The sequence below is a fragment of the Mastomys coucha genome, unplaced genomic scaffold (genome assembly GCF_008632895.1).
Source record: "Mastomys coucha isolate ucsf_1 unplaced genomic scaffold, UCSF_Mcou_1 pScaffold12, whole genome shotgun sequence".
Taxonomy (NCBI): domain Eukaryota; kingdom Metazoa; phylum Chordata; class Mammalia; order Rodentia; family Muridae; genus Mastomys; species Mastomys coucha.
The window spans coordinates 41697757-41710446 of NW_022196894.1; the positions used below are offsets into that span (position 1 = coordinate 41697757).

General features: G+C 40.1%; 1 protein-coding gene across 3 annotated transcripts in view; it reads left to right on the plus strand.

Moving 5' to 3' along the window:
* The window catches only part of Ccdc191 (coiled-coil domain containing 191), a 71899-nt gene that overhangs the window by 49081 nt on the left and 10128 nt on the right, over window positions 1-12690 (plus strand). For all 3 annotated transcript variants that reach the window (XM_031363939.1, XM_031363940.1, XM_031363937.1), the window contains 4 exons: window positions 1650-2086; window positions 2759-2871; window positions 5014-5096; window positions 5796-5897. In XM_031363939.1, coding sequence (XP_031219799.1) covers window positions 1650-2086; window positions 2759-2871; window positions 5014-5096; window positions 5796-5897 — 735 coding nt within the window. The remainder of the gene's footprint in view (window positions 1-1649; window positions 2087-2758; window positions 2872-5013; window positions 5097-5795; window positions 5898-12690) is intronic.

Here is a 12690-nt window from a genome sequence, read left to right on the forward strand (position 1 = left end):
CTCAGTAATTATACAGTCATAGTAATTCATGTGCCAAGAATGAGCATGTTATACCTTGAAATTTTTTGGACTTATCAGTTACCTAATAGGTGGTTTCCTCTGAGCAGACCAGGCTGTGTTGACCTTTCCTACGAGTACAAACTGTACCCTGAAGTTTTTGTTTGATTTTCCTGTTTTTATCTTCAGAAGTAACCATGATCCAAAAGAAATCTTTTTGTTGTACTCAAGGCTTTTACATAGTCTTGCTGGGTTAATAACATGTCATTACCACAAGGTTTAAAAGAGCCTAAAACATCTACCCTGCTTGATGCTAAATTACATAAGCAGGTGTTCTCATGAATAAATGTCCACTGACATTTTTAAAATAAAAGTTTTTTTTTTTAAAGTCTTTAACATGTCAGAGTTTCCATGTATCACTTCTCTCCAGCTAGGTCTTAGAAAGCATTTCCATCATCATGAAATAGATTTTTGAGTACCTAAGGACAGTTCAGTGTTAGCACTGAAAGCTTCTGATACTGGGTTTTTTCCTGCTTATGCCGTTGCACATGGCAGAGTTGGTAGCTGGTCAGATTGAGCTCATGACTCAAACATTGTAGAGGAGACATACTAACTTGACATGAATTTTAGCCAAAATAATTTTGCTGGTTAGGAATGATTTTTTTTCTTTCTCCTCCAGATAATTTGTCATTAAGTATGAATCCTGTCTGTAAATGAAGTTTACATCTTTGAAAAGTATTCTGTTGTATGCTAATATGAGCTATTTAATAAAATTGTTCTTAGGTAGTACAGATATTTGCCTAGTTCTGGATTTCCAGATACTTCCCCAGAAAAGATAGTTGGGGAAGAGCTGGACACTAGACTTGATCAGACTTGGATGCTGAAATGAACTTACATCTGTACCTTACTTAAGGATGAATTTAGTAGAGGCAGGACAGGCCTTCAAACAACAGAATTGTTGCATCTTAAGAAATAACTGAAAGAAACCTTTTTTCTTATTAGTAGTTACATTTAAATGAAAAAAGTCAGCAAAAATTTTTTCCTCTCTACTCTAAAACAAAAAATTACTGTAAAATATACATACATACATACATACATACATACACACATGTTTAGACTTTAAAAGCTTCCAATTATGTAAAGTGAAGAAGGAAGTTTTCAAACATCTTTGAGGAAAAATTTTCAGATTTCCAAAAAATTTAGTCAATTTTTACATTAAAAATTTTTTATAAGATAAATAAAATGTCTTGGTTGTAAAATAAACTGTAGAAATTCACAAAAGGCTGGGCATGATGGTACATGCCTATATAATCCCAGCACTTTTTTAGCAAGGGAAAGCAAGAAGATCATTAATTCCAGGCCAGTCTGAGCTATATGAAATGCTGTCTCAAAAACCAAAAGAAGAATGCCGTGGCCCTGACACCAACTGTCACAGCTCTGACCACTTTTTACTCTTGATGGTAATCCCAATTGTACATTCTAAGTGGCTCACCATGCCAAGGCTGATAGTGTCTGCCATGCTAAGGCCTGGGGAGCAGGGCAGCCCTAGCTGAGGTGCACCATAGCTGTGCTTTGAACAGAACAATACCAGTGAGACCAAGGCAGGACCTCATCTCATCAGTATTGAGTTAGAATATCATGTTTTCCCCTAGGTCACTATGGTGTCCCCTTTGTGGGAAAAGCCACCACTCAGCCATTCCCCAGAAAGAACAACCAAGGGTAATTTTCAGGATCCTCTCCCAAATGCCTCTGGGAGCACACCTGGCACAAAGCAGCCCAAGACTGCAGCAGCTGAGACCCCTGAAGAGCCTAGTAGCTGTGAAAAGCCTGGGACCACGAGTCAGGAAGCAGAAGCTGTTTGTGTGGGGCATTTCCACCATCACCATGTGTACCAGCAACAGCTGATCGAGAAGCAAAAGAAGAAACTTGAGGAACAGCAGAAAACCATTGAGAAGCTGAAGGAAAAGCAGCGGTTGGCTGAGGCCCGGTGGGCAGCTGAGCGAGCTGCAGCCACAGAAGAACAGAACTGCCTTCAGTCCAATCACAGAGGAGCAAAGGACCTGCAGGGCACCTGCCAGAGGCTTCCAAAGTATGTCAGCGGGGTCAGAACACTCTGAATGGGTCTGGAGGGTTTCCCTTTAAGGAAGAGGGCTACTGAATAGCTTTGCTCGGCTTCCTGTATGCTCACAAAGCCAGGCACCTCATGTATGCTGACTGTCCCATGCCAGGTGTACAGAAATATTTAAAGCAAATGGCTGCCTAGACGGATACCATAACACAGTGAGCCCTGGGTGGTTCTGAGAGGAACTCTGGAATTAGGTAGGAAAAGAGGAAAAATACATGTTCTAACTAAGTTTTCCAGTTTCTGATTATGTTTAATGCTGAGAACCAGGGCAGACAGCATGGTCCTCAGGACCAGCTCCAAGGCTGCCTAATTGACTCACTTGAATTTTAAGTTGCTCACAGTGAAAACTATCTCTTCAGACTCGGAATAGGAGTCTAAATCTCTCAAAAGTCCTTAAGATGGTTCCAAATGTGCTTGACACATCCTCAGTGCGTGTGATGAAAGTTGTTTAGGAGAGGAGTTGATGAGGGTGGGTTGTCCTTGAACAGACTTTAGTCTGTGTATAATAACTTGTTAACTGGGCGTTACATGGAACTTTGTATAGTGCTTTGAGTTTCTCAGCTATAAAGGCTTTGAAGGAAGCTAATTATTGATTACAATTGTCTTTCTTGTCTTTTTCTCCTTATTTTCTTTCAGTTCTTCAGTTCCATCCCCTAGGTATGAAGATAGTAGAACCAATTCCAGAAAGCCCCTCTCAGCATCCAAAAGGGCCCTGAGGCAGCCGACAGCACCCCATCCCTTCCTGAAAGGTAAGACTGCCCCAGCGCTTTTCGTCATGAGTAGTGTGTGTCTGGGAACAGGTGTTTATAGCTCTTAGGCTTTGACACTTGGTAGAGCCTGGGAAAAATCCAAGGTTCATAGACATGGGAGGAATGGGGTGCACCAGGGAACCTCCACTATCCTTTTTCCTTCCCCTTCGGCCAACTCTTGTGGCCTTCCCATAACTAACATATGCATGAGTATGTGCACATGTACATGTACTACACACACACACATGGGGGGTGGGTTATGGGGGGACAGCGAGGGAGAGGGAGAATTATGAAAGGTTCATTGTGTTTCCTCTAATTTGAGATTTGCATTGAGTGGGAAAAGGAGGAATTACACAAATGAAAACCCTGAGTAGCAGCTAAGGCTAAATAAACATTGATAACGTTCATCTGCCATTATATTTCATCAGTGCCAAAATACTGATGAGTTTATAGCAAGGCAAGTCCCATTGTTCTGTCACTTTATGACGCAGTATATTTTAATAGTAGCATTTTGGTAATGAAATGTGTATACCAGGTAGTTTCATTTGATAGCATTTTAGATGCATATGGAACTCTTTATATTTAAAAAATAGTGCTTTAAGACTAGGGGCATTCCTCAGGACCCACCTTGTAATTCTGCTAATTGAGTTGATCACATAGCTGCTCGTGTGTGTGTGTGTGTGTGTGTGTGTGTGTGTGTGTGTGTGTGTAACACATGGTGGTGAGTTCTTTGACAATTACATAGATTTTTGTAAATCTGAGGTTTTTAAACCTATTGTAAACTTGCTGCCCTGGCAAGAACTAATGACATCTGAAGGACATTGTGCTTCTAGTCAGTTCCTGTCAATGAAGAGATTGCCTGGCTATATGCTAGCCATCTGGCAGGGCAGCAGCTAATGCTGTCCTTGCCCACCACTAAGGCTGATCAGGAAATGTCCAGTTCCTTGTGATAAGTTTTTGAAATTATTGTTTGATCAATGACTTAGCTATTTCAGAATCCCAGTCTACTTCTTAAGTAGACTTTAATGATTCAATCTAGGAAAGATGGGGAGAACTGTTTTGCGGAGCCTTTGCTTCTCAGGCTCTTCACTCTAATCTCTAGTCTATTTCTCCTTAAGGACAATCTCCCTGCCATCTGTGCTACCACCACTAATCCTCTGAGGCAAAGCAGACAGTTAATATCTGTAAGAAATAGCTTGCTGAGATTTTTGTTTATTAATTCTTAAAACTTGGACTTAAATTCTTTTCTCTGTAACATAGCCCAAGGAACTGAAAGTAACTGGCCGGCTTTGTGAGCAGAACTCAATGCTCCTGATGCCCATGCCCCTTCCTGGGCCAGCCCTGCCTGAGTACAGTCATATTATCAGACCATCTTGCACATTTGTTTCTTTTGGATCGATATTTAATAAACTGTCAAGAACAGGAGTCTGACACTCAAAATCATTCTGATGCCAGTTCTCCAAATGCCTGGTTCACTTCCATTTCCGGCCCATCTGGGTGCCTGGGTCTTAAAACTACATTGAAATATATTCATCATGACCCCAGCCTTAGCTTTCTTGTTGTTGTCATGAGTACAGACACATGGATGGTGATTTCAGAAAAATGAGTACCCTCACATAAGTGAATTTTAAGGAAATTTAAGGAATTTTCCTACTCCCCAAGTGCTCGTTAGCTGTAGTTACATTTGTGTGTGTGTGTTCATCAGCAATGTATTAAAATTCTGGTTTCTTGGTTTCATATGCTAAAAGTCCACCATCCAGGAGCATTGTCTTATTTAAACCAATAGAAATATATTCTGAACAAATATGCTTTAATCCCAGCACTTGTGAGGCAGAGGCAGCTGGATTTCTGAGTTTGAGTCCAGCCTGGTCTACAGAGTGAGTTCTAGGACAGCCAGGGCTACACAGAGAAACCCTGTCTTGAAAAAGAAAGAAAGAAAGAAAGAAATGTAATAAGCATATATATTGTCCATCATTGCTGATGGTAGGTCTTTAACCTGAGTGAAATAAGCCCCATATGTCAGAAGGTTCAACTTACAAGAAAACTCTAATGGTAACTCTAAATGTGACTATAATATGGAGACATTTATTTTACAGAGTACTTCATTTTTTTTATATTGGGACTATGTTACTATTTTTTTAGCCATGGAAGAGAGAGCAATTCAACGAGCTGAACGTAGGCAGATCTTGGCAGAAAGGAAGAAAAAACAAGAAGAAGACAAATTGGTAATAAATTCAGAATGCAAACTGAGGCAAGAAAAGCACTTTGTTCAGATTTCAAAACCTGGAAACTTATATGTCCATACTCCTGAGACAGTAGAGTTAGAGCAACTTGCAATTCTGAAAGACTGTGGCCTTCCCCTCTGAATTCAGTTTTAAGAAAATAAGAAATGTCTCACTCAACATCATTAGCAGAGCAGAAAGGAAATTTACAAAAGTGAATGGCAGCTAGCAGATTGGAAGGTTCACAGGTAACCACAATTGTATGCTGTGTATCGATACATTGTATATTGATTGTATGTTGACCCAGTGACCCAAAGACAGTAGTTCTTATGCTCCAACATTTGAACTAGACTGTCAGAAGAAAATTTTGCATCTATAAGAGAAAAATAGCAATTCTGTTTGGGGTGGGCTAACCGGGTTTCCTCACACCAGACTTCCTATTTCACAAGTGAAACTAAGAACTGAACATAGTCATTTTTATCATGAAAGTAGACTGGCTATATTCAAGGGCAAGAGAAGGTTCTTTCAGAGAGATCCCTAAGTTACAGGGCATGCTGTTTGAGTCTTTCCCTCCCACCACAAAATGCATACATAGTCCAGGAGGACGGACATTTGGTAGATACTTTACTGCCTCAGGACCAAAGACCTCCTTTCCTACTCAGACGAACGGTTCTGAGTTTTCTGTCTTCTGATTTCATTCAGGCTCAGTTAAAGGTCCAAGAGGAGGAACTCCAAAAGAAGGATGCAGAAGAAAAGGCAGCCCAGCTGGAGAGGAAGCGAGAGGAGAAGAGGCTGAAGAAGATGGTTAGTAGAGTCGTTGCCAGTTGCCCCTTGGTTGAGGCCCGCCCATTGCTAGTGATCTCTCTCCTCATGATTGTGTTGGCCATCAATGTACCTAGGGCATAGGATGCTCTCAGCAAAGGTGGTGAAAGGGTGGATAGAGTGATGGACAGAAGAAAACACATTTCAGATATGCTGGGAAAGCAAGTTATTAAATGCTAGTTGAGAAGATAGGACCTTACATTTGGAGAAAATACAGTAGTATTGTTGGGTGCTACGAAGGACAAAAGGAATCAAGAAGTCATATGAGGCAAAATACACATAGATTTTGGAGACAGTTGAAGCATTTTCATTCTTTTCTAAATCAACATAAGAAATCTCTAAAAGCAGCTGTTTCTTTCCTTAAAAACTGGTGAGAGATTCTGAAACACATTTCCCCAACATGTGTTATATTCCATGTCGTCCTAGTAGTTCCTGAAATAGTAAGTTGTTTTGAGAAAGTGTAAATTCGGTAGTCAGATGGTTTTAGAAAATGCTGTTTAAGATAAACAAAGTTCCTTAATTAGTTGACTTCCTAAAACTTTTGACATCTTCCCAGACATTATGAGTCTCCAGAAAAGAGACATAACATACCAAAGTAATATGCATATGACTGCAAGACCTTTTTTAAAATTTATTTATTTATTTATTTACTTATTTATTTATTTGACCATTTTTTATAACACATGGTATAACATATCATGGAACAATTTGAGGTCATACTACTGTAAAAGCAACAAAATAATTTTAAAAATATACACTATAGCAAATTTGTCTCTCATAACTGTTCACTGTGAAAAAAAAACACAAAAAAGATAGAAAATATCTCTGAGCTCAACACTAAGAAGTAACTACTCTCTAGTAGTATCTTAGTGTCTACTTTGGGCCTTCCCTGTGCATCTCTCCCTCTCTGTTAATAGATTAATCATTGTCTGCCTGTAGGTATATATAACTTTAAACTTTTTTCTTTTTAGACTCTACCATGAGTAGAGTATCTTAAGAATTCTTCAGGGCTGCCTAATTTATAAATACAATGATGTGCTTTATAAATCTTTATTTTGGATTAATACAGGTTTACAGAAGATTTGTAAGGATAGTATCATATTGTATATCTTATCTTCCTTATTTAATGCTCTCCAAAATCATCATGAAGCATTCATTAGAAGCCATCACTGCAGGCATTGTTTTTCCATAAATATTCAAGATCTACTTGGAGCTATCACATCCCTGAAGCTGTTTTGTCCCCTTGTGCCCTCTGGGCTGTCATAGCTTCTGTCTGTCCTCTTTTGTCATGACTTGTCTGAATATTCCCTCCATTTGTGTTTGGTATTTTTCTGACACTTGCCCTACCCTAGTGGGATTTTATGGTGATGCTCGCTCCATCCTAAGCATGAAGCATATCTCCTGATGTGTACTTGATGAGTTAGCCAGTGCTTGACAGGTTTCATCACTGTAGTTTCCAGTTTTCCCTTTTCACACTTTATCCCCTGAAAGTGATTCATTAAGTCCAGTGTTCTCTCAAAGCAAGAGGAAGATACAGTTCAGCTCCATGTCCTCTGTGGAGGTATATCTACAGTGAATACTAAGAATTCTCTAAATAAAGTTGGTCACTTCTTCCATTTATTCAGTCATCATTTATGTAACTATGGATTCATGCATATTTATGTTATACTTTGGATGATAAGATACTGTTATTAACTTCATTGTTAAACTGTGGTTTTGGCCAGCTTTAGAAGGCTCTTTGTGACTGGCTCCTTGTTTCCTTGGGTGTGCCCCTGTACTTCTATGCTTTCTGAACACCTTGCTTTCTGGAGCTTTTCATCTCATAGTTTCACTGTCAAGCTCTATAATCAGACATTTTATTCCTTCATTCTACATGGTATCTGGAAAATAAAGTCTAGGTGTTGAGTACTAAGTTACTACTGAGATATTCTTGATTCTAGAATATTGGTAGACAGATAGATGATATACATTTATTAGGCTATGTATACACATCTGATTATAAACATCCCTTCATATACAATTAAAGTGAACTCATACTGATGTCTCTAGCTCTATTCTTGAACCAGAGAGTGTATTTATCATGCATATCCCATCTTGTTTGCTTGTGGATGTTCTGACAATTTGAACTTTAGTTCCATCAGTTCAGATGTGTATAACTTGTTAATAATGAGTTCAGGGCTATTTTGGGCCCTGCCTTAAAGTCAGTTTCAGAACTATTCACTCACCTGGGCACTCTTAAGCTGTTGGGCATGATATCCCTGTGGTTCATCACATATAGCCATCCTTAATTATTCCTTATATACTCAATTCACTGAGAATTTTTATTATGAAAGGATATTGATTTTATCTAATGTTTTCATCTATTGAGATGATCATAGAATTATTATTATTATCCTAAAGTGGTGTATTGCATTTACTGATGTGTAGAGATGGTCCTTCCATTCCTGGGGTAATCTCACCTGGCTGTGGTATATGAGAATTTTAATGTAATCTTGAACTTGTCTTGCTACTGTTTTGTTGAGGATTTAGAAAGTGATATTCCTCAGACTAAGGTTGGCCTCACAAAATGAGCTTGGAAGTGTTCTTTGTTCCTCAGCTTTCTGGAAGAAAGCTGGTCACGATGTGTACCAGAACAGGAAGCTAACTGGAGGTATCCAATGTGGAGTCTATCTTTTAGCAAACATTTTCATTATTTTTGTGCTACTAACATTAAAATGGCACCTGCTTAATTGGATTAAAGTATGCTGTCTCCTATCAGCTGTCCTTGTCCTCCATGTCTCTCTCTTCCTGTCTTCGCTGATTTTAGTAAGCATCTTATCTCCTCTACTGAGTTATTTGCTTTTCTTTTAAGAATATTTTGTGTTGTCTAGTGCTTAATAATCTCCATCCATCTTTTCAAATCATAGACTACTCCTTGTCCCTGACAGCTTCACATCCTCACATTTCACTTTGTCCCTCCCATTTTCTCTTGTCCTATGTGTCCTGTTTTGTTTGTATTACGCTATGAATATTAGGTGTCTGCTGAAATTACTGCCATACACAGCTACTGTACTAGTAATAATAGGGGTGTTGGATTTTGCCTTCCATTTCTAGTATTCTTTGTACAGATCTAACTTCTTAATCTGTGTCATATATTATTCTTCCTGAAGAGCTTGAACCATTCTGCTCCTGGTGGCAGATTCCCTCAGCTTATAACCTGCTTCCTTCTCCTCATACAGCCTCAGTCCCACATGTTCTTCCAGGACCTTTTCTCTGGTACAGTTTCCTAAGGAGGGAGAGAGTAGAGAGCTTTGGAATATCTTACAAGGACACTAATCTTATCAGGTTAGGCACTCGGCACTTCTCCCACAGAACCATTGACTGATAGAATTAGGATTTCAACATAAGGACTTTAGTCTGTAACAGTTGGTCAGTTTCTTCCCTCTCCCATCTTTAAGACTGTCTCATTTTAACTCTCTAAAATATACAATTTATCTAGATATGGTTGGTTTGTTCAGTTGTTTGCCTTTCTTAATAGTTTTAAGCTTCTTAGATATATAGCTTTGTGCTTTATCACAAAATTTAAACATATTTTTATCCACCATTCTTCAAATATTTTAGCTGACTCTTCTTCTCATTCTCCTTCCCAGTTCCCAGCCACGCCAGTGTTAAGTTTCTTAGATGTGCCAGCTTTTTACTCTCTTGCTACTTGGCAGTTACTGTGACTTCAAGTTGTCCAGTTCTTTCTTCAGCTATTTCCCCTAGGAATAAGTACACTGAAGACCCTCTTCATTTCTGCTCCCATGTTTTTAATGTCTAGCACTTTTGTCTTGAACTTTATGGTTTTCATGTCACCTGTCTGATACCAAATGCTGTCCATCTTTTCTCCACTTTTCCTTCAGTTCTCTAATATTGCCATACACTATCTAAAATTCTAATAGCTTCAGCATCTTTGTCACATCTGTCTTGTTCTGATGGTTGTTTTTATCTTTTCAGACCTTACTCTTATCCTTTGATAGATCATTTGTATATTATTGTTGAAAGCCAGTCATTTGCTTAGAGCAATAGCAATTTAACAGTGTAGGGCTTTAGTGTGGAGATTTGTGCTAATCTAGGTAGAGATTGGGCTTTGTTTGATGTTTATTGTTGCTATGGTTACTACCACTGGCTTTTATTGTTGCTATGGACACTAGAGGGTTCACTTTTTCAGTGCTTTGGCTTCGGGTCTTTACCTTGTGCAACTCCCCAGAGGCCATGGCCTTCCCAGTTCCTCCTGTTTCCTAACCCAGTGTTTGTAAGTAGGTGCTGAGGTACGTGTGAGGGAAGCATTCTCCAGTCTGATTACATTTCAGTCTTGGGTGTGCCCAGCTCTGGCTCTGGAGTTTCTGTTCCTGCTATGTGGTTGAAGGATTGCTGCACCTCACTTCCCCCTTCTCTGTGATGGCAAGCCCTTCCTTCCCTAGGCAGTTGGTTGGCGGGAAGAGATCACAGCTGGCAGACTTCTCAAAGTTCCCACATAGTGTGGCCCCCTTTATTCCCAAGTGGTACAAGCAGAGAGAGCTCATTCTTGGGAGGAAGAATGCTCGGGGCAGTTTGAGCTGTTGCTCCTCTCCCCCTGACAGACTATTCAGTCCTCTTAGTCTCCATATCATCTTTGTGAAAACATATTAGGGTTCCTAGGAGAGAAATCTACAGGAGAGTGGGACCACCTTCATGAGCCATACCTTCTCACATGATGCACTTGCGCCACCACCCATACACACACACACCAAGCACTGTAGCAGCATCTCTACCTTAGCAGCTCAGTGTCTGTAGCTTCTGCCTTCTCAGGTAAGCGAATGCTCCTGCGCCTCCCTGAGTGCCCGGCTCTTCAGTTTGGGAGATGATTACATGTCTCAGGTCAATTCACAAAAAGACATTAGTTCTGATCTCTGAACAAACCAAAAATGATTTTTTAAAAAGTTACTGGCCGGGAGAATGTTTTATCTCACTATACCAATCACCAACCTTTCCTTTTTAAAAAATGCCAGCCCATAGCAACAGACAAAAAGCCTTTTCACATAGACCAGTTTCCAGTCAGACTGTAACCTTGTGACTTTGAGAGCATGCATTTGCTGCCTGGCTGTGATTGAGCCTTCCTCGAGAGTGATTTCAGCTCTCAATGTACCTGTCAGTTGTCTCCTTTTCCTTCTGTGCAAACATGCTGTGCACAGTGAGCTTGCCCACTCTGCCTGTCACATGGCCTCCATGCTTTTGAGGCAGCATATTCTGCACAAGCAGTTCCTGGCCTCTCTATAGACTTCATAGAGCTAACCCAGACACAGCCTCCAAGGCCGCGGTGATGCTATGAACAACAAAAACTCAATGGCACTCCTGAACGAGTGCCTGCTGGGACTTTGTCTGTTAGTTGCATGTGGCTGGATGTCTTTGATGGAAATCTGGTTTAACTTCTAGTTGGCAGGATTTTGCTCACTGAATTTATCAGCAGACTGTCCAGTAGAGGTACCGTATTCTCTACCATATTCTCTGAATAACCCAACTATTGCGATAGCAGATTTTCTCAGGGACAACCACATGTATTTATCTGAATACAAAATATAAGCCCCAGCTATGCACGTGAAGGACATGTGTTTTAGTTTGGCTTTCCTTCTTTCTTTCTTACCTTCTTTCTTCCTTTCTCTCTTTTTTCTTTTTCTTTTCTTTTCTTTTTTTTTTTTTTTTTTTTTTTTTTTTTTTTTTTTTTTTTTTTTTTTTTTTTTTGGTTTTTCAAGAATGTTGCAGCATTTTCTCTGTCCAATCACATTAGGGCAGTGGCAGGCCTGTGACTGGACAGGGATAGAGACGTAGAGCTAGAGTTTTAGGAGGAGAAAGGTCAGAGAGCTGGAGGGAGAGATCATCATCATGGAGGCAGGGAAAGGTGATAATGATTCAGACCCTGTGGTGGTTATAACAGCCACACAAGTAGCTAAAGTTTTTACAAGGTTAGGAGAGTTGGGTTAAAACATTGTCTTTAGGGATAGAGAGATGGCTTAGTGGGTAAGAGCACTGACTGCTCTTCTGAAGGTCCTGAATTCGAATTCCAGCAACCACATGGTGGCTCACACCACCCGTAATGAGGTCTGACGCCCTCTTCTGGTGTGTCAGTTACCAGTCAGCTACAGTGTACTTATGTATAATAATAAATAAATCTTTAAAAAAAAAACATTGTCTTTCATCATTGAGCTCTGAAATTATTGTATTGGCATCTTATAAATTGTGTTCTTATTGATATATAAACCTGATTGGATAATTAAGCCTTAAGAGGCATGCTTTTACCATATTAGGTGCTAGATACTGATTGTGGGGGTGTGTAAAGCATTGCATGTAAGTGAGATGCTGCTGCTAGCTGGGAGAAAATAGGAGCCCGCCGAGACATAGTGATGTTGCCGGTCGGTACCAGCAGGCCAGGAGAGTTTGTGGGGAGGATTACTTTTAATATTTCTCGTAACACAAGACAGGGTTTCTCTGTGTAGTGCTGGTGTCTTAGAACTCACTCTGTAGACCAGGCTGGCCTTGAAGTCAGAAATCTGCCTGCTTCTGCCTCCCAAGTGCTAGGATTAAAGGCATCCGCCACCACTGCCTGACTTGATTTGGTTTTCTATTGCTGTGACAAACAACATGACCAAAAGCAGCTTGGAGAAGAGTTTATTTAGCTCGTGTATTACAGACCTTTATTAGGGAAGCTAAGGCAAGAAGCTTGCTTTCTTATATACCCCCCAGGACCAGCCGCCCTGGAGTGGCACTGCCCACAGGGAAC